The sequence below is a fragment of the Schistocerca piceifrons genome, chromosome 2, assembly GCF_021461385.2.
Source record: "Schistocerca piceifrons isolate TAMUIC-IGC-003096 chromosome 2, iqSchPice1.1, whole genome shotgun sequence".
In the NCBI taxonomy this organism is placed as follows: domain Eukaryota; kingdom Metazoa; phylum Arthropoda; class Insecta; order Orthoptera; family Acrididae; genus Schistocerca; species Schistocerca piceifrons.
In genome coordinates, this window is record NC_060139.1 from 839,946,137 (window position 1) to 839,968,904 (window position 22,768).

The following is a 22,768-nucleotide window of genomic DNA, read 5'->3' on the forward strand; positions in this document are numbered from 1 at the left end:
ACGAATGTTACGTGAAACAGAATTGCATACATTGGACCTATTGCAGTGTACTCTCTGTAAATAATAACAAAAATTTCATTTTTCTGATTTCATTTTACACAGAAATTTGTACATATTTTGTGGATATTAGTGAGCTTTCTTTATGTAAAGTGTCATATTCATTTTACGGAAATCAAATCAAATTATTATTATTACTCTAAAAAATACTTTTTCTTTATTCACTTAACAATTTAAAGTGAAGTAGTACAGCAATCTGAGTATACCATATAATTAACTACATACTGTTGTGGGTAAGTGGTATTTTTTTCGTATTTTAAAATTGAATACAGTTTGCTAAATGGCAATTTAAATAGAACACTGCATGGCAGTATAAAAATTGTGATATTTTTAGCACTTACTGCTGAAAATCAGCAACTGCAAAAGGGTTGTTTTTCATTTTATCTGAAAGATTGTTGATAACTGAAAGACTGTAGCCACTGTTCCTGGCTACTGTTTCAATATTATTATTAATATTATTATTTTTTTTTTTTTTTTTTTTTTTTTTTTTTTTTTTTTTTTTTTTTTTTACATTTTCTGTTTTATCAAATGAGATTTTACACATTTGATTCAGCACTGCTTTGAAATATGCTTTTTCATGTTGATCTGGGGACGAGAACCGTTGTTTATATTTATGTCAGTGGTTCTTGGTTTCCTGCATATGCCAAACTGGTGTTTCTGATTTTTGTCCATACCTGTAAGGTGATGGGAATTTACACTTTTATTCTCATGGTCTAGGGTAAAGGTCTTAGACTTCATTCACAACCCAAAATATACAAACCAGAGTGTAACATAAGTTTCAGTGTGAACTCCAGAAGCAACCCTGCATCTGAGATCACCAGAAACATGAATAACCTAACTGCAGCCAGTTTCACCTTTAAAAAGACACACACCATCAAAAACATTTGCGAATTGACTGAAAATATTATAGATATGTAGATGTCACCAACAGCAAAGTTTGCCTCCATGGATGCTGCCAATCTGTACACACACATACCAGTTGCAGAAACTGCTGAAATAGTAAAAAAATAATGTGATTATATTTAAAAAGTTAAGTTAAGCTTATCAGAAAAAACACAAATTGACAGTACTGTTGGAACTGATCTTGCCACATAACCATTTCAGTTTCAATAAAGAATTTTATGAACAGAAGGATGGCATGGCAACGGGTAGGAGCCTTGCTGGCCAATTAACTAATATAAATGCAGCAAATTTTCTCAACACATTAACGATTTAATCACAAAGAAATCTATTGCAAGAGCTATCTGGATAACACACAAATTCTATTTAATGGTACAAGTGATGAGACAGACACCCTTGCAAATCAACTCAGTGAATGCACAAAAATATCACCATCATATAATATGAAAATAATAAAACCATATACTTCCTTGACATTATAACTGTACACAAAACTCAGAAACATCAGATTGGTATAGACAGGAAACCAACAACTGATGTTAAGCGTAAACAACAATTTCTGTCACCCAAATCAAAATAAAACAACACATTTCAGAGTAATGCGAACGAACACACAAGAACCTCCTCAATAAAACAGAGAAACTAAAAGAAATTAGTATTATTAAAACAGTGGGCAGGAACATTGCTTACAATTCCTCCCTTGCTGACAAACTTTCAAATAAAATGAAAACTAAACACATCTAACAATTCCTTGGTGTCAGCGCAAGCTCCTTGAACCCCCACCAAATGTGCCCTTACGTCTTTTTGTAAGACAAACAATCTCTTCAAAAGTACAAAACTCAGGATGAGTTTTTTCACAAACAATAAGCTGTTTCAACAAGCTTTTCATAATACAGGTATTTTTAACCGCACCTATAAGAGATCTGGGATACCCAAACTAATATGTGAATTTTACCCACAATACTACAATGGCCAGGCATTCTAACGCTTCAAGAAGAGACTGCATAATGTATGGGAAAGTATCACTATTGAGTGACTGTGGAAGGATACATGATAACTTAGACAGAGTTTTTATTTGGTGTGATGAACTGCAGCTTGATCTGAATGTAGAAAAATGTGTGCTAAAGCACACGAGTAGGAAAAACAATCATGTAATGTTCAAATACAATATTACTGTTGTGCTACTTGACACAGTCATGTTGAAAAAATATCCAGGCTTAATACAGAAAAGCAATATGATGTGGAACAAGTACGTAAGGATGGTAGTAGGATAGGTGAATGTTCTACTTTGGCTTATTCAGCGAATTTTAGGAAAATGTAGCTCATCCATAAAGGAGACTGTGTATATAACATTTGTGTTCCCCATTCTTGACTACTGCTCGAATGGGACCCTACCAGGTCAGATTAAAGGAAGACATTGAAGCAATTTAGAGATGTGCTGCTCGATTTGTTATAATAGAAGAAAAATGATGCTCTTTTCATGAAACACTATTGAGAAAATTTTGAGAATGAGCATTTGCAGCTGACTGCAAAAGGATTCTATTGCCACCGATGTGCATTTAGGGTAGATTGTGAAGACATAAGAGAAATAAGGGCTTGTTACATAGTTATAAAGAGTACTGTTTTTCCCTCACTACATTTGCAAGTGGAACAGGACAAGAAAAGACTAACATTGATACAAGGTACCCTCCGCCATGTACTACACATGGCTTGAGGAATATGTATGTAGATGTAGACATAGATTTAACAATGACCTCAATGCAACTAGGCTAAACAATCGAGTGCATCCACCTTTGCTGCCCACATTGCTGGAGCTAAACATTTTGCACAAAACAGTCAAAACAAACTACGTATCCTTCACTATGTAGACATGGGTGATATTGTATCTTTGCAAAAATAGAAATATTTACAACTTTACACCTAACACCATCCTAAATGAGCAATGCTTTTCTAAAATAACTCCCAAAAACTATTCTCTCATGTAACTCAACAAAAAAGTCCACTACATGCTAATACAAATGTATGTCTCACTTGTTTCTATTAAATTCTGTTTGTAACATATGCTAAGTATCAAACCTATTATTATGAGCAACAAGAAACAAATTATTTAATATGTATTTTTAAAAAGCCATTATGTTATAATTATCTTAAACTTTCCACTGCATTATTTATTTTTTACTGTGGGAAATGTTGTTGTTAATATCTTTCAACTCATCTCTGACACCTAATGTAAACAATGTTTATCTTTGCTTTGTCATGTCTTTGTAGACCAGCAATACATATACAGCACTTTGAGTTAATGTAGAATCAGGTTGTTCAATGCACAAATGCTAATGATGACCCACCTTTTACTGTGTGTTTTCGAACCTGCGTTTCTAACTCTAGGACGCATTTATCATGATAGCATTGCATGTTAGATGGAAAGTAAATTTTTATAAAATGCAAGCTTTTAAAGTAATCAGGACATGTTCACTGTAAGTACTGGTGCCATGCAGTTATTATGCAATTGCTGACTATTATTTCTCTTCACTTATTTCCTGAATTAAAATATTTTCACTATAGCGCACCATAGTATGCAAAACACCCAACAACTGATTAAACAGTATGTCCTGTAAAGCAGCCTTCTAATGTTGAACAGAAGTGTGAAAATAGAAATGGCCAGGAACAATAAAATTTGTTAAACAACAACATTTTTCAATTTGTGGTTGCTAGCTGTTTTATAACATATCTTACAATACAACCAAGGAGCTTCTAATATAAACTGCTGACAACATAGGCTGAAAAACATCAAACTAAGTGGGGAGAAAACAAGAGTTGAGTCAAAACCAGAAAGACTTTGCAATCTACGTACGAGAATTATAACTGGTTATGAGATGTGGGTTTCCGATTATGGTGTTGATACCAAGGTTCAGTCTTCAAGAGTGATGCGGGAAAGGTTCTCCAAGACCAAAAAAAGCTTGTCAGGTCTTGTCAAATGTCAAAGCCACGCTAATAGCTCTCTTTGACTTCTGAAGGATTAGTTCATCATGAATTCGTGACAAAGGGAAAAACTGTTAATCAATGGTACTATCGGGGTGTGTTGCAATGCCTGTGAGAAAATGTGAGAAGAAAATAGCCTGAAAGCTGGCAAGACAATTCATAGCTCTTGCATCACGGTAACACACCCGTACATTCATCCCTGTTGGTGCATGACTATTGCACAAAAAATGAAATCACTGTTCTACCTCATGCTCCATTCTCTCGAAACTTGGCCCATTTGAACTTTTTTTAATTCCTAAAATTGAAAACCTGTTGTAAGGACGAAGACTATGCACAATTAGTAAAAGGTAAATGTAGAAAAATTTTATGAACAAAGTTCTGGAATTTTTTGAAAAGACCTTGTAGTCAAATACTTTAAAAATATTGATGCAAAAATGGCCCTTACCATCACTGTTCAACAGAGAAACAATTTAAGACACAACAAAGAAAAAAGTTTATGATGAATTTACAGCCTCCAGAGTCAGTCTGACTGACCAACGTATATTGGACCAACTCTAAAAAAAGTGCCAAGATTTAAAGAACAAACTGAATGCATTAACACTGCAAAATCCATCTTAGTAATAAACTGCTAAAGTGCAAACATCATGGTGATAATATAATTAATAGTTTACACAACCTCCAAATGTTCAAAAAAGGAGCCTGAAATTTACAGTGTCTCCAAGAAACAACCTGAAAATTGCTTAGTGAGCAAGTAGAGTTTAGTCAGAATAGTTCTTTGTACTTCAGGTTTGCTGATTTCCTTCAAAACTGCTACTCTTCCATTACATATCTGATGTACTATTAAGTGTTGTTTACTTTTTTATGGGTCATTAAATTCATTGCTTTCTGTATATTATTATAAACATTGCATATTCTACAATGTTTATCACTTCCCTACCACCTTCAATATACAACACATTATCATCACCCAGAAATACACTGCATTCTACTGAAACATTGTTCGTGTAGGAACTGACGCCTTGTCCATGAGGAACTTCACTTATGTCAACTGCATTTACTATGTACATTGATGACTTCTTAATCTGTGACCTATCAATATGAAAGTATGGAGCTATATCATTTTTTAAGTTATATTAATTTATTATTCGTCACTGTCTGGGATCATTTTACACCTGGCGATGCTGTATGATATTTTTTAAAATACTTTTAACAGTTAGCAAATAAATGTAGTGTTTTTATTCTGCTACCTTAAATATGAAGTTGTTCTGACAGGATGTGGCAGACAAATCCATAAATATGGCCATGACAGCCTCACATTACTGTAAATCACTCTCATGAATTTTAAAACTTGTAAACAAACCAAACTGTAACAACTTCCAAGGTGACAGTAGGTTATACAGAGTGAGCATGTTAAAGGGGGTAAACAGCAGAAAATGATCCCTGAGACGATAAGTAACTAAAGAGACCATATGCCTGAAAACATGCTCCAATGGAGGTACACTTATTTGAAGGAGTAGATAAAAGATCTCCGATGGTGTAGGTTTGAATGACTGAAAGCACACATGAGAACACGAAGGCAGCTGGGAATGTCCTGTCTGCACTAGTCTTACAGCTCCACACTCAAGAGGGCACCAATGTTGTCCATAACTGTGGTGCGATCACACATTGATACAATTTACATAATCTGGTGGGTGACTTCAAGATTATAAGATTTCTGTAAAAAATATACATGTCCAAAAAATCCTGTAATGTGGCAACCTTGCTGAGCGGACAAACTGTGTTCACAGAGATACATTTTTATGACTTACGTGCCAACCTTTTATAGCTGTAAAAATGTTTTAAACATGACGGTCTGTTGATTTCATTTCTTTTATTGTGGTTTTGACATTTTTTTTAATCTATAACATGTTATGCTTTCTATTGTAACTGTATATCTTCCTGAATTTAAATTCACTGTTATCATCTTATGTTATATATCTGTTGCATGATGGGCTCATTTCAAGGTTTATCATCTAAGGTATTAAATCTCATGGTGCTCCATTCAAGATAAACAAGATTGTGTTGAGCATTTACCACATAATCACATTAGAAACACAAAGTGTCAGTGTTATCCTTCTCGCATTCTCCTTATAACCAGATGGGACAACTGATTATCAGCACAACTTTCGACTTCTACTCGCACAGCATATTCAGTCAGCTGCCAGTTTTTCAGCTTCCTCCCAGTTTGTGTTCCTGTACTGAAGATCCTTTGTAAAAGTTCATTCCAGGTGTTATGAGGTCTCCCTCTACATATGTATCCATGTGTTGGTCACCAGAACAGTTCTGATTTGGGTATTCTTCCATGTTTCATGCATCGACCATGCCCTGCAATTTCAGTCTTCTGTGGAAGCTCTGTGGACAATTCTTCTCAGCAATTCATCATTTGAAACATGGTGATGATAACTGATTTTCAAAATTTGTGTGATGATAACTGATCTTCAAAATTTGCCACAAGCATCATTTGTGAAAAACATTGAGTTTGTGCACTTTTCCTTCCTTGGTCAGATTACTTTCTAAACATTTGATAGCATCTACTTCTTTAATAATTTTTCCATTACAACTTACATCCTGCATTTTTTTCCATATTTCCTGCTCATTCTCATTACCTCACTTTCTTTATTAAGTCTTTTGTTTTAATGGTTTTCTTCAGTATCTCATTTACACAATTAATGATCCAAGAACCAAGGAACTTGTCAAGGTGGGATGACCTCCAGGCCTCTACGATACAAATAGCTGTACTATAGGTGCAACCATTGGAGGACTATCTTGAAGAGGTCAGACCAACATGTGCTTCTAGGGGCATCAGCCTCTTCAGTTTGCAAGAGCATCAGTCTGGACAATTGACTGATCTGGGCTTGTACCATGAGCCAAAATGGTCTTGCTGTACTGGTAGTGAAAACGGCTGAAAGCAAGGGGAAATTACAGCCATTATATTTCCCAATGGCATGCAGCTTTATTGTATGTTTAATTATGATGGTATATACTATCGAGTAAAATATTCCAGAAGTAAAATAGTCCCCACTGGCATCTCCTACTCAGGAGGATGTGTTCATCAAGAGAAAGACAAGTGGCATTCTACAGGCTGGAGTGTGGAACATTAGATCCTTTAACTGGGTAGTTATGTTAAAGAATTTAAAAAGGTAAACGGGTGAGTTAAAGTTAGATATAGTGGGTGGCAGGAAGAAAAGGAGTTCTAGCCAGGTCAGTACTGGGTTATAAACACAAAATCAAAGAGAGGTGATGCAAGAGTAGGTCTAATAATGAATAACGAAGTAGGGATGTGGGTAAATTACTTTCAACAGCACAGTTTATGCATTACAGCTGTCGAGATAGACATGTTCAACACACACCACAGTAGTTCAAGTTTACATGGCCACTAGTTCCGTATATATTGGAAGAGATTGAAATAATAAGGAGATAAATCATTCAAATTGTTAACCTTTCAAAAGCCAATGTGGCTAATGTGAACCCCTAAGTACAGGAAATAACGCCTCCACAAACACACACTATTATTTTCAAAATGTGTGACTTTCTCCCTCATGAGTCAACTGTATCCAATGACGCTTGTTTAGTTCTGTATTTACAACACATTAAAATTTATTCTCAGTTTTTTTTGCAGTGAGTACCACTTGGGTCCATATGACCCCAGCCTAAATTTCTTTTTGTTTCTTGAATGTAACAATTGTGAACATAGAACAATGACTGTTAACCGAACAACTACAATGTATGTTTTTATGTTAGTCCATTAAAACACACACACACACACACACACACACACACACACACACACACACACACACACACACACACACAGAGAGAGAGAGAGAGAGAGAGAGAGAGAGAGAGAGAGAGGAGGAGGGAGGGGAGTAAATTATTTGGTGTCTTTATGGCCTGAGTGGCACTCAGTGAAACAGAAAAAGCCTGGTAATAGGAGGACTATGGGAGATAAAATTTTAATTGTGGAGAGTGACTGGAATTCAACAGTAGGAAAAGTATTAAAACAAAAAGAAGTAGGGCAACACAGATGAAAAGAGGAATGAAAGAGAAAACCACCTGGAAGAATTCTGCACCAAACATAATATTTAATCATAGCTAATACTTAAGACTAAAATTACAAAATAATGTTGTACAAGAGGAAGGGACCTAGAAACATAATAGTAAGACAGAGATTTAGAAACGAGATTTTAAACTGCAAAAAATTTCCAGAAACAGTTGATAACACTGACCACAAGTTACTGGTCATCACTGCAGATTTAAACTGCAGAAACTGTTGAAAGATGGGAAATCAGGAGATGGGATATGGATAAGCTGAAAGAACTAGAGGTTGTTGAATGCATCAATGGGAGCATTAAGTAATAACGGACAGAAAGAGGGGGTAAGGAATAGAACTGAAGACGAATGGGCAGCTTTGAAGATTAGATTGAGTTTTTGTTCCGTGGAACCAAAAATAAGATGATTCTCGTGATTGTGGAACAAGTTAGAGAGTAAAACATAAAACATTTGGATAATACACACTAACCCGATCATTTGGCAGGAGACTGTCAAAGTATGTGAATACATTACAGTAAACTAGAACTGCTAATACTTACAGAATTAATGCACTGTCAGACTGAAACATAGTTGTGAACTTTTAATAAATTTATCATACACTGATCTTGACTGTTGTGACCAAGTGCTGTCAAAACTGAAATCTACCATACATTTTTCCTTAACCTTGTCTAACAGTCCCTGTTAAGATATTCATCTACACAGCAGAAAGAGTTGCCTGTCAAAAAGTCTTTTGAACTCTGTTTAAATTGTGTTTTAACTGAAACCATGACAAAATAGTGGAGGCAGCAGAGGATCAAATAGACAAAAAAACTATACCCACCAAAAATCCTTCAATAATGCACAAGATACAATGGTGCAGAATTTCCTGGCACTTTAGAAAACGAAACTCAGGAGAAAAAACACGTTTTGGAAAGATGTCTGATATGCAGCAACATGTACACTGAATATTTTCGTATTACGAAAGTATAAATTTGAATTCCACCAAAAACCACATGTTACTTTCCGAAGGATAGAAATCAAGACTGCGATGCGCTTTTGTAAGCCAGTCATAGCTCATGTCAAGCGATCTTGCCAGCCGATGACAGCAGATATTCTGAGCATACGACACATTATGTAGTCAGCCAATAGCAATATCACTGTTAAGTAGTGCGAACAAACAAATAGGAAAAGGTAATGGTTTCAATTAATAGGCATAGTGCTGCTACAAGAAAAGAAAGCTTTCACGTATAATATTGGTCTCTAACAAGGGGAGGCCGCCAATTGTGAAATTCAGATTCGATTCATACTGCGCATAATAAAAGCTCATGGCCAGAGGTGTAACGTGGCAAAGCACCAAGATGCACTTCTCAGCCGTTGTCGAGAAAATCGACAGTTAAAAGAAACTGTTGCGGTGAAATACTGTCTACGGTTATTAATGTTCTACAGCGTCGTGGCGCAGCGGTAAGTGCTTGGGTTCGTAATCAGAAGGTCGCCAGATCGAATCCCGCGGCATGCAACTTTTTTTATTATTACTTTTTTGTAATTCAAATATATATTTGAATTAAATATATATATATATTTATTCAAATTATTTATTTGAATTACAAAAAACTAATAATAAAAAAAAGTTGCATGCCGCAAATTAATGAATTGCTTATGCATGTTGGTGAAGGCGGATCGCTCTCCAATTGTATCGCCTCCATTTTTCTGTTTGTTTAACAGGGTGTACCAAAGCTCTCACGCCCGCACTGATTTTCGACGATGTTATAAGTTGCGCTAGGGACCGCAGCTACCTTCTTTCGAAGTTAGCAGGCAACTACGCTGTTATGCGGCGGCTCGTTTCGGCCCATTCAACATCTGTCCAACAAGTGTAACGAGCGAGTGACGGAGTTTATATTTCATACCTGCCACAGCAAATTTGTGTTTGTGGGGTCTCTATTCTAATTCGAATATTTGACTTACGCTATACGTATTCGTTTCGGAATATCGTTTCTACGTCTTCCGTTAACTATACGTGGTAAACATTATGAAGACAATTAATAACATTTCTGAAATACAACTTTGTTTGCGGAAAACATAATCATGTTCGAAGTCACCAGTTTTTCCACGACAAACGACTTTCAAAAACTTATTATATGCATAATTGTTGCAACTGATTGCCGGGAATTATATATATGTGTGTGTGTATTTATATAAACATTTGAATTACAAAAAACAAATACTAAAAAAAAATTGCATGGCGCGAGATTCGATCCGGCGACTTTCGGATTACAAACCCGAGCATTTACCGCTGCGCCACAACGCTGTAGAAAATTGTAAATCGTAGTGAGTATTTCACCGCAACGGTTTCTTTTTAACTGTCGGTTTTCTCGACAACAGCTGAGAAGTGCATCCTAGTGCTTTGCCACATTACACCTTTGGCCATGAGCTTTTATTATGCACAGTATGAATCGAATCTGAATTTCACAATTGGCGGCCTCCCCTTGTAAGATTAATAAGCTGTAAGAGAAGCTAAGCTTTCACACATAATGTTGATCTTTTTTGCGCGTGTTACGCTTTAAGATACATCACACAAATGTGCCAGTAAAATTTTTAACAACAACATAAATGTCTGATCTTCTGGGCTCGAAAATATTCTAACTGATCGTCCTCAAAGATTTGATTTTTGAATAAGAGCAAATTCACTGGATAATTGCACATATAGTTTATCTTGTGTAAAAGGAAATTTACTTTGAAAGTAACGCTTTTCAAACAATCATTCGGAATATTTTCCCACGACCAGTTAGAAATACACTCGTTTCAGCAGTTGCAGAGAGCACCAGATAACAGGCGTCGTGCTTGCACAGCTACGATGGCGCAGGAAGCCCGTACGTTCGTACGTGTAAAAAATTAAAAGATCTTACATTATGTCATAAAAGAAACAAGACATTAGAGGATACTCCAAGAGCATGGGAATTTTGTGGACCATACTATAATGCATAATTTGGCTTGAAGTGCACATTCGTATGTGCAGATTCAGATGTAAATTTTCTTGGAGTAGTGTTTGGTACTTTATTATGGCATAATGCCATACGTGCTAGACGGTGAAAACGTGAACTTGAAATACAGTGAATAGTTGAAACTAGCCAACAGTGTGGAATTAAACACTTCGTTTCAAATAAATTGACTACCTCAGCAGAAAAGATTAATAAAAGTCAAATTTCTTAAAAAAAACTGACAAAAATAACTTCATTGTTCTGCAAGGCGATTAAAGCTTGACTGTCAGAAAGTTGGAAGCAAAAAAAAATCTGAAACTAATAACGTATTTTGATGATGACGAGGTCCCATACTCTGAGGAGCGTAGGCGATGACGCGGGAGGCCCTTCCGTAATTATGTGAATGTATTTTAATTCACTTGATACCTCCTGGCCACAGAAATCTGTTTTGTTTTCATTTGATGTGAGAGCAACAAACGAAGAGGAAACAGCAAAATCACTTAACGTAAACACGGGTCACGTGGAGACTACCGCCTCCCCACTACAACTTAGACTGCTCTGAGCATCAGGTCCAGGTCTACAATATTTCCGAACCGCGGCAATATTAGATAGTGGCGCTCCCACTCCCTTGAGTATTAGAGGTAGGACACCAAAAATTTAAAAAATCGACTTTTAAAAAATATCTTCATTTTGTAGCGCACATCTTTCTAAAGAGTCTGATACATAAAACATATATGTTCGAGGGAACTAAGACATGTTATTTGGTCTTACGTGTGCCGAAGTGCAGTGCCACGCCTCTTCACAAAGCATTCTTCCATCACACGTCTCTGTATTTCGCTCTGTGGAATTCAAATCTGTAACTGTGATGGGTGCCATCAAACTATATTCAGGCCAGTGGAAATTAAAATCTCCTGTGGTGCCTCTCCTGCTCCCAGTCGGCTGCTTTGACATCCTGCCCCTCTTTTTTAAAAAATCTCATAATTAATACTGGATGGGATTATTTGTAACCGGCAGAACAAGAAATTATTAGAAGAACAAGAACTCTTCAGAAAATTTGCAGTCTTTACTGCCTATTAGCTAATAACTTGCTGTTTTGTGTCACATAAAATTAAATATGGGATATATAAAATGAGTAAAGACAAGAGACAAGCAAGACACTACACATTTCTTCAATCCTTTTGTCCTAGCTTTTTTTCCCTCTCTAATCTTGCCACAGCTTCATATGGCATACTTCCTTCCTGGGAAAAAATCTATTACCTCATCAAAGTTCGTAAACGTTTTACTATGTGGAAAAACGAAATGTCGTTGTCTAATAGTAGAAAAGCTGTTGATACACGTAGTACCCAAGACTGGTGTGATTTCTCGATCTGATTACGTGTATTTCGTCACTGTCTGCTAGATAAAATGAAATAGGTCTGCCTAATATTTCAGCAATTGTTGCACACACCAAATAAACGAGACTGTTTGGCACAAATGGTCATTTTTATAAAATGACGGAATATAATTCACGAAGTACCTATATCAAATGCCTATTAGGCCTACTACAAGCAAAAAGTTTTATGTTAGGAAATAGTTTCATGTTTCATTCATACACTCTAGCTTTAGAAGCCAGAGATCGAGAAGAAGTAGTATGACATTTTTATATAAATTTGGAATCGTCAAATTCTTCCGTACTTTGTGAGAGTCCCTGTTTCTTTTCCTTCCTTGTTCTAACAAACAATCTTGTCATCACTAATTGTGTAACTATTCCTGCCAGTGTCAAAACTTATTCTCTGGTTAACTAACTCTGCTGTCTAATAGTAGAAAAGCTGTTGTACACGTAGTACCCAAGACTGGTGTGATTTCTCGATCTGATAACTTCGCGAAGTCGCGCTTAGGCTTAAATTTTGTAAACGTGTTTGTTTCTTGTTTCACGGTAATTTAACTAGTTTCTCGGTAACAAATAAGTAAACTACCGTAAATAGCATATAACTTCATTGCTGTAATACAGATTTCAGAAAAACAGCGTAACTTTATATCAGAAACTTGCCTATATACATTTGTGAATAGGCTTAATTCTTGTAACGTCTTTTTTGATTTTCGGTAATTTAATTGATTTATTCTAGCTAAAGTATTATTTTTGCCATGAGTGAGAAGTGCCCGACTTGCCGTAGAATTGTTAGTTCCGGGGTTTGGTGTGATGGATGTAGTAGTTTTTTTCACTGGGGGGACTGCAGTGGTGTGGGTGTTGGGAAAGTGGATCAGGCTCATCAGTGGTTATGTAGGATTTGCAGCAGAGATAGGAAGATAGTGGAACAGGAGGGGAAAATTGCTGCCCTTCAGGCTGAGCTAGATCAGGCTAGGGAAGATCTGGACAGGTTAAGGAGGGAGAAGGGCAAAGAGAGGTGGGAAGTGGCAACAGGTAGCAGACGGAACAGGCCTAGAACTAAGTCTGACAGTTTTGTGGTGAATGTCAAAAATAAGTTTGACCTGTTGCTTCAGTTAGAAACTGATGAGCCTCAAGCAGAGGTAGGTGTAGACAGGACACAACAAACTTTCAATAGGAAATTGAAAAAGAATGTAGGAAAGTCATCGAAAAGGAAGAAAGTGTTGTTGTTAGGCAGTTCTCATGCCAGAGGTGTAGGCCAACTTCTGCAGGAGGAATTAGGACCAGAATACCAGATCACAAATTTTTTCAAACCAAGTGCTAGTCTGGATCAGGTGACAGAGGATTTAGGTTCACTCTGTAAAGGATTTACCAGGGAAGACACCATGGTTATTGTGGGAGGGCCAGGGAACAGCATCGACAGAGATCCTGGGTACAGTATAGAGTGTGACCTGGTAAAGATTGCGTCGGCATCGAGACACACCAATGTTGAATTTGTATCTGTCCTGAGACGCCATGACCGGCCTCATTTGAACTCTTCTGTTGGGAGAGTTAATTTGGAGTTGGAACGGCTGCTTGGGTCGGGTGCGGGGGCTCATATTGGTGTGGTTCCTGTTGATTATCTCAGTAGGTGGGACTATACCAGGCACGGCCTACATCTCAACAGGAAAGGGAAGGGGAAACTGGCTGGGGTAATAGCAGGAAATTTAAGGGGGGGAGGCACTGCCATGAATGGTAAAATACCAGTGGTTACAGGTGTTGGAGCAGCACCTTTTTTAGGATAGGTAAGACAGAAAGATGTCAAGTTCTACGAGAGGTCAGGATTGAAACAAATCTTCAGTTTAGGAAAGAAATTAAACAGCACAATTCTAGCACATTTGATCACCAATCACAGCTATCAATTATAAATTTTCACCAATCACCAGAAATTTTATCTCCACCAAGTTGTATCTCAGTCCTAGGTAATTGCATTGATGAATTAAAGTCACCCAACCCAGTTGACATAATCTGCCTCTCTGAACACCATGTGACCACTGGTATAGGAACTAGGCCTAAGCACAATGAGAAACTCAGACAGGAGAGTACTGCAAATGTTAGAATAAGGAAAGGTTCTCATAAAAGTATAATTAAAAATAATGTAAGTATATTTCATCAAAATATTGGGAGTTTAAAGAATAAAGTAGATGAGCTTCTGGTTTGTTTAGAAGATTTAGAAGCTGAGAATGAAATAGATATACTATGCCTGTCTGAGCATCACATTGTTACTGATATGGATAAGGTAAATGTAAGTGGATATAAGCTCTCTGCACATGTAATGAGAGAAAATATGGAGAAAGGAGGAGTTGCCATATATGTCAAAAGTTATCATTGAGCAAAAAGTATAGAAACAAAAAAGTTTTGTGTAGAGAAACATATAGAAGCATGTGGCTGTGAGCTTAAATAAAATAAAGGCACATTTATAATTGTAACTGTATATAGGTCCCCATCAGGAAATTTTCATCTATTTCTGAAAAATTTGGACTCCTTGTTGTGCTATCTGTCAGACAGGGGGAAGCAAATTATTATTTGTGGGGACTTCAATGTAGATTCTCTGAAAGAGGGTAATAGGAAAAATGACCTTGAAGTATTACTCGGTTCTTTCAATTTGACACCCGTTATTGATTTTCCTACTCGGGTGGTAAAGGATAGCAGATCACTGATAGATAACTTCTTTATAGACCAAGATAAGTTTAACCAGATAAATGCTCAGCCTGTTGAGAATGGTCTTTCTGATCATGGTGCACAGCTAGTTACAATATATGACATAGCTCCATTCAGCAATACTAAACAGTCTTCCAAAGTAGTACGTTCAGTCAACGATTTAACAATTGCAAATTTCAGGGAAAGCCTACAGCAGTTAGACTGGGATGAGGTGTACCGTGAACCTGATGCCAATTTAAAATATAATTTATTTAATGACATTTTTGTAAATGCATTTGAAAACTGCTTCCCCAAGAAAATAGTTAAATATACTCGTAAGAAACCTTGTAACAAACCATGGCTTACTAAGGGTATAAAAATATCTTGCAACCGGAAAAGGGAAATGTATCTGACAGCAAGAAAGAGTAGTGACCCAGAAACTATCAAAAATTATAAAAACTACTGTGTTATATTAAGAAAAGTTATTAAAAAATCCAGGAGTATGTGTATCATGTCTGAAATCAGCAACTCTGATAATAAAATTAAAACAATTTGGAATATTATTAAAAGAGAAACAGGTCAACCAAGAGCAGAGGAAGACAGTATTACCATAAAATTGAATGAAAACTTTACAAACAAAAAGTCAGAAGTTGAAAATATTTTTAATAATCATTTTCTAAATGTTGTGGATATAGTAGGATCCAGGTGTTCATTAGAAGATGCTAGGCTGTTAATGGAAGAGGCCATACCTATGCAATTTGATACAATTGAAATCTCACCCACTTCTCCCTCTGAAATTAGGAAAATAATAAACTTGCTTAAAAGCAAAAACTCACATGGAATTGATGGCATTTCCAGCAAAATACTAAAAGCTTGTTCTCAACAGATAAGTAAGATTCTCAGCCACCTGTGTAATAGCTCTCTGGAACAGGGCATTTTCCCTGATAGACTGAAATATGCTATTGTTATACCTTTGCATAAAAAGGGGGATAGATCTGATGTCAACAATTACCGTCCAAACTCCCTTCTAACAGCTTTATCCAAAATTTTTGAGAAAGTAATGTATTGAAGAGTAGCTTCACATATCTATAAAAATGAAGTACTAACAAAATGTCAGTTTGGTTTCCAGAAAGGTTTTTCAACAGAAAATGCCATATATGCTTTCACCAGTCAAATTTTGAATGATCTGAATAACCGAACACCACCCATTGGGATTTTTTGTGATCTCTCAAAGGCTTTTGATTGTGTAAATCATGAAATTCTGCTAGACGAGCTCAAGTATTGTGGCATGAGTGGGACAGTGCACAAATGGTTTAATTCGTACCTAACTGGAAGAGTGCAGAAAGTTGAAATAAGTAGTTCTCGTAACATGCAAAGATCAGCACATACCTCAAACTGGGGAACTATCAAGCATGGGGTTCCACAAGGGTCAGTCTTGGGTCCTTTGTTGTTCTTATTATATATTAATGACTTGCCATTCTATATTCATGAAGAGGCAAAGTTAGTTCTCTTTGCTGATGATACAAGTATAGTAATCACACCTGACAAACAAGAATTAACTGATGAAATTGTCACCACTGTCTTTCAGAAAATTACTAAGTGGTTCCTTGTAAACGGACTCTCACTGAATTTTGATAAGACACAGTACATACAGTTCCGTACAGGGAATGGTATGACGCCATTAATAAATATAGACCTTAATCAGAAGCATATAGCTAAGGTAGAATATTCCAAATTTTTAGGTGTGTCCATTGATGAGAGATTAAATTGGAAGAAACACATTGATGATCTGCTGAAACGTTTGAGTTCAGCTACTTATGCAGTAAGGGTCATTGCAAATTTTGGTGATAAACATCTTAGTAAATTAGCTTACTATGCCTATTTTCACTCATTGCTTTCATATGGCATCATATTTTGGGGGAATTCATCACTGAGGAATAAAGTATTTATTGCACAAAAGCGTGTAATCAGAATAATAGCTGGAGTCCACCCAAGATCATCCTGCAGACATTTATTTAAGGATCTAGGGATATTCACAGTAGCTTCTCAGTATATATACTCTCTTATGAAATTTGTTATTAACAACCAAACCCAATTCAAAAGTAATAGCAGTGTGCATAACTACAATACTAGGAGAAAGGATGATCTTCACTATTCAAGATTAAATCTAACTTTGGCACAGAAAGGGGTGAATTATACTGGCACTAAAGTCTTTGGTCACTTACCAAATAGTATCAAAAGTCTGACAGATAACCAACAAGTATTTAAGAAGAAATTAAAAGAATTTCTGAATGACAACTCCTTCTACTCCATAGAGGAATTTTTAGATATAAATTAAGAAAAAAAAGAAAAAAATATTTAAAAAATAAAAAAATAAAAATAAAAAAATAAAGAAAAACAAAAAACACAAAAAAATAAAGTTGTTATATTAACTTAATTATGTTGTTAGATTAACCTAATTATGTCATGTATTAGAAAATTCGACTCGTTCCACATCATTACGAAATATCGTATTCATGATCCATGGAACTAGTATTAATCTAATCTAATCTACAATTACCGGTTTAGTTATCCCGCATTTATTCTCCGGTTAGGCATTATTACCTGTTCGTAAAACGCGTTTTCCGCGCTACTCCCAGAACAGAAGTTGAGCGGCTGCTAGCCAGGGACTGTATAAGTGGCCCTTAGTAGTGTAGCGGTCTGGCCAAAAATTTTCTGTCAAAATTTCATTTTCTTGAATACGCAGAGAAGACAGTACGTAATCTTTGTTGCCTGTTATTCCTACAAGTCATTTATTTCCACTCTGGTAATCTGAATCTATGGAATTCACTAGTAATTATAACAACACTGATCGTTTGCAAACCCCGTCAACCACGTAAACAGCGATTAGCATTCATCTGTTCGACTTTATTCGACTCAGCTCGCATAGACCCGTCCCCTTTTGTCTGCAGGAAAGTTTATTTCTGGATGCGACAGGGATTCCCTGGCAGAGACATCACGTACACTATGCATGCATTCAAAAATCAACTTATGATTCATTCAGAAATCAACTTATAATTTGTTCAAAACCATATGAGTAATCGATAGACCAACGTGCGCTGGATGCTAGGTGCTTTGTGAAACAACGTCTTTTTCCTCAATAATATGAATCTGCCCCCCCCCCCCCCCCCCCCCGAAACTGCCACCTGGGGCAGATGCCCCAGTGGTTTGTCCCCGCTCCCTAGTTCCAGGCCTGTTGCGCATACGTGAATCTGGCAGCTTAGGCGTACCAGCAAAATTTTTCCCATTAGCATATGGCTGCTTGCTGCTTTTGCTTATACAGTTAATTGCCACACTTCTGTATCCAGAAGTGGGAGAAAGTACTACTCATATGTGATTTAACTGCACATGCGCATAAGCTCGCTCGCAACCGCTCAAACAAATATAATGTAAACAGTTGTGACGTCACCCTCACCGGAGGCAATTTGTTGTTATGAAACATTGCATAGACTTCCTAAGCCCTTTGACACATTTTGCTGTTCGCAGACGCTTGTATGAGCACTGTGTTTTGTTGTTGTATGGTGCATTTCCTTTTGCAACTTAAGTTTTATTTGTTCGTGTTTTATTGCTGCAGTATTATTCTGCAGTTGCGAGATACAGTAATATTCTTTGTTAGAGTATTGGTTCTTTACAGTCAAAGTTACAAAAATTTAACTGAAAACTAAAACAATGAAAATTCCCAGAATTCTAAGAAATTCCCAGGTTTTTCCCAGTTTTCTCCCGGAAGAAAAAATTCCTGGGTTTTTCCCGGATCTCCCGGTTGTCCCAGGTCTGACTGATGAAAGGAGAAAATGTAAAAATGTAGCAAATGAAAAGAAAAAGGGAATACAGATGTCTAAAAATGAGACAAGTCCAAACTGTGACAGCAGGAATGGTTAGAAGAGAAATGCAAGAAGAAACAAGAACAAGATACATTTATCAGGCACTAAATATTTTCCTAGTCCACACGTGAGAATTTTGGAGGGAACACTTAAACTCTTGTTCACTACAATTACGCAAGTACAAGAGAACAAAGTAAATTCTTATTTAGTATAATTTTTTATGACAAGTATCATGCATATGTCCATTTCCTTCACATTTACTGAAAGCAATGTAATTATACAGTGGGGTGGATGATGAACGAAGAAATCACTTGTAGAAAGTGGAAAAATACTAACAGTATTACATTTCCACGTTGTTCTATGGGATTGCAGGAAGCTCTACAGTGCATGCAAGGTACTAATAGACAGGTATCATTCAGCCTTGACAGTTACGAACACTTACAAGAGGAGGAGATTAATGTTTAACATCCCATCGACAATGAGGTCACTAGAGACAGATCACGTGCTCAGATTATGAAAGGATGGAGAAGAAAAGCAGCCATGCCCTTTCGAAGGAGCCATACCGGCATTTGCCTTAAGCAATTTACGAAAATCATGGAAAACCTAAATGAGGAGATTAATGTTTAATGAGGAGATTAATGTTTAACATCCCATCGACAATGAGGTCACTAGAGACAGATCACGTGCTCAGATTATGAAAAGATGGAGAAGAAAAGCAGCCATGCCCTTTCGAAGGAGCCATACCGGCATTTGCCTTAAGCAATTTAGGAAAATCATGGAAAACCTAAATGAGGATGGCCGATGCTGGTTTGAACCATCATCCTCCTGAATGTAAGTCCAGTGTGCTAACCACTGTGCTAACCCACTCAGTACTACCACTTACAGTTTTATTCACAAAGCAGATCATGTAGGTATTTTTCTGAGATACTGTGAATCTTGCTTTCTTACGATATACTTTGGTAATTTGATGTAGTAAGTTGCAATACATTTGAGACATATCACTGTGACATGCTATGGATTCTGCCTTCAATGCTTTATTGTAGGAGACAGATTACAAAAGAATGAAAGTATCAGTGAATGGATCAACCTATTCCCATTTATTGTACTCTATATTTGTTTTTGTGCAGTTTTCTATGGTAGAGAAATACACTGAAGCACCAAAGAAAATGGTATAGGCATGTATATTCAAATACAGAGCTATGTAAACAGGCAGAAGACAGCACTGGGGTCAGCAATACCTGTATAAGGCAAGTGTCTGGCACAATAGTTAAATCAATTAATGCTGCTACAGGATTTAATAAGTTTGAATGTGGTGTTATAGTTAGTGCACAAGCGATGGGACACAACATCTCCGAGATAGCGATGAAGTGGGGATTTTCCCATACGAACATTTCACCAGTGTACCGTGAATATCAGCAATCCGGTGAAACATCTAATCTCTGACATTGCTGCGGCCGGAAAAAGATCCTGCAAGGACAGGACCAATGACGACTGAAGAGAATTGTTCAATGTGACAGAAGTGCAACCCATCTGCAAATTGCTGCAGATTTAAATGCTGGACCATTAACAAGTGTCAGCATGTGAACTATTCAACAAAACATCATCATTATTATGGATTTTCGAAGCCAAAGGCCCACTCGTGTACCCTTGATGACTGCACGACACAAAGCTTTACACCTCGCCTGGGACCGTCAACACCGACATTGGACTGTTGGTAACTGGAAACATGTTGCCTAGCCCAACAAGTCTCCTCTCAAATCGTATCACGCAGATGGATGTTTACGGGCATGGAGACAACTTTATGAATCCATGGACCCTGCATGTCAGCAGGGGACTGTTCAAGCCGATGGCAGCTCTGTAATGGTGTGGGGCGAATGCAGTTGGAGTAATATGGGACCCCTAATACATCTAGATATGACTCTGACTTGTGACACGTATGTAGGCATCCTGTCTGATCACCTGCATTCATTCTGATGGAACGCAACACCCCAAACATCCAGAATTGTTACAAAGTGGCTCCAGAAATACTTTTCTGTGTTTAAACACTTCCGCTGGCCAAAGAAATCCCCACGCATGAACATTACTGAGCTTATCTGGGATGCCTTGCAAGGAGCTGTTCAGAAGAGATCTCCATCCCCTCATACTCTTACGGATTGATAAACAGCCATGCAGGATTCATGGTGTCAGTTCCCTCCAGCACTACTTCAGACATTAGTAGAGTCCATGCCACATTGTGCTGCGGTACTTCTGCATGCCCGTGGGGGCCCTACACTATATTAGGCAGGTGTGGAGGAGGAGGAGGATATTAGTGTTTAATGTCCCGTCGACAACGAGGTCATTAGAGACGGAGCGCAAGCTCGGGTGAGGGAAGGATGGGGAAGGAAATCAGCCGTGTCCTTTCAAAGGAACCATCCCGGCATTTGCCTGAAGCGATTTAGGGAAATCACGGAAAACCTAAATCAGGATGGCCGGAGACGGGATTGAACGGTCGTCCTCCCGAATGCGAGTCCAGTGTGCTAACCACTGCGCCACCTCACTCGGTAGGCAGGTGTACCAGTGCCCCCCCCCCCCCCCCCCCCAAATCAATTCACTTTCAACCAGCGATCTTCATCAAAAGTCTTAATGATACAATGACATTCTTACAAATGATGCTATTATTTAATGAGTTTTTTGTTAGTATAAATGTTACATGAGTACAGTGAAACAACATTTGGCAGCATAACAGTACTGTGAGCTGTGTTTTTGGAGGAACCATTTGTGCTAAGCTTGTTCAGACAATGCCTATTTAGTAATACCTTGGTGATGTTCTGATCTAAGTACACTAGTCCAAACTGAAACAATGTGAGAGCATTTACATTAAGTAGAAATATTAATGCATGAAATTAAATAATTTAAAAAAATATATATAGTTAAAACTTACTGTTGGAGTAGCTGAATCCAGGAAGCATGCAAATTGCAGAAACACAAGTGCATCCCTCACGGAAAAAGGGACTTTGCTGTTCACTACACCAGATATTTCGCAGAGATCTACCTCATATATATTTGAACTATATGCCATAATAACCATGACTACCTGGGACCTGGAAGCAAATATCGATTTTTAAGATCTTTTGAAGTGACAGGAAATACGTATCTAATTACTGTAATGGAAATAAATTTCTGAGGCACATTATCAGAGGTCAAACTGCAGGAAGAGGACAAAGACCTCATCATTACAATAGAATAACCAGCACTGGTATAATTACGGGTTTCTAACAAAATTGACAATCACATTTCATTCACCAATTCACTAACTGATTCCTCCTCATACTCAGTACGACGATGTATCAAGCTGGAGGCAGTCAACATTGATCTTGCCTAGCAGCTATTTGAATATAATAATTTCATGAAAAGAAAAAGTACAATCAAGAATCAACTACAACGGTTGTCTGTAAAGTTCTCTGCCTCACCCATAGATTGCGCTACCACTCATGTGATTTCCCCCCACCCCCAATCCTGTTAGTAAGTACACATTTGTAGAAACCATGTAAAATTGCAAGTCATTCCACTGGTAAGTGTGTATGGCAGCTCTTCACCTTCAATATCCAATGTGAAGAAATGGGTGGCCCAGTTCAAACATGTCTACAAAAGCATCCAAGTTGATCCACACAAAGGATGTCCGAAAAGTGCAAGCACACTGGAAATTATCACCAAGATGCACGATCTGATTTTGGAAGATCAGCATATGAAGGTGTGTAAAACTCCAATGCTCCAGGGAAATCAAAGGAACGTATTTGTCACATTTTGCACCAGGAATTGAACACGAGAAAGCTTTGCGCTAGACGGGTGTCACGTGTGCTAACTTCAAGTCACAAACACATTTGTGTGATACTTTTGAAAAGGGC

The 22,768-nt window shown here is 37.3% G+C and overlaps 1 protein-coding gene across 4 annotated transcripts in view; it reads right to left on the reverse strand.

Moving 5' to 3' along the window:
• Window positions 1–22,768, reverse strand: part of LOC124776868 (RING finger protein 17) — a 529,150-nt gene that overhangs the window by 186,475 nt on the left and 319,907 nt on the right. For all 4 annotated transcript variants that reach the window (XM_047252047.1, XM_047252048.1, XM_047252046.1 and 1 more), the window contains one exon: window positions 21,805–21,964. In XM_047252047.1, coding sequence (XP_047108003.1) covers window positions 21,805–21,964 — 160 coding nt within the window. The remainder of the gene's footprint in view (window positions 1–21,804; window positions 21,965–22,768) is intronic.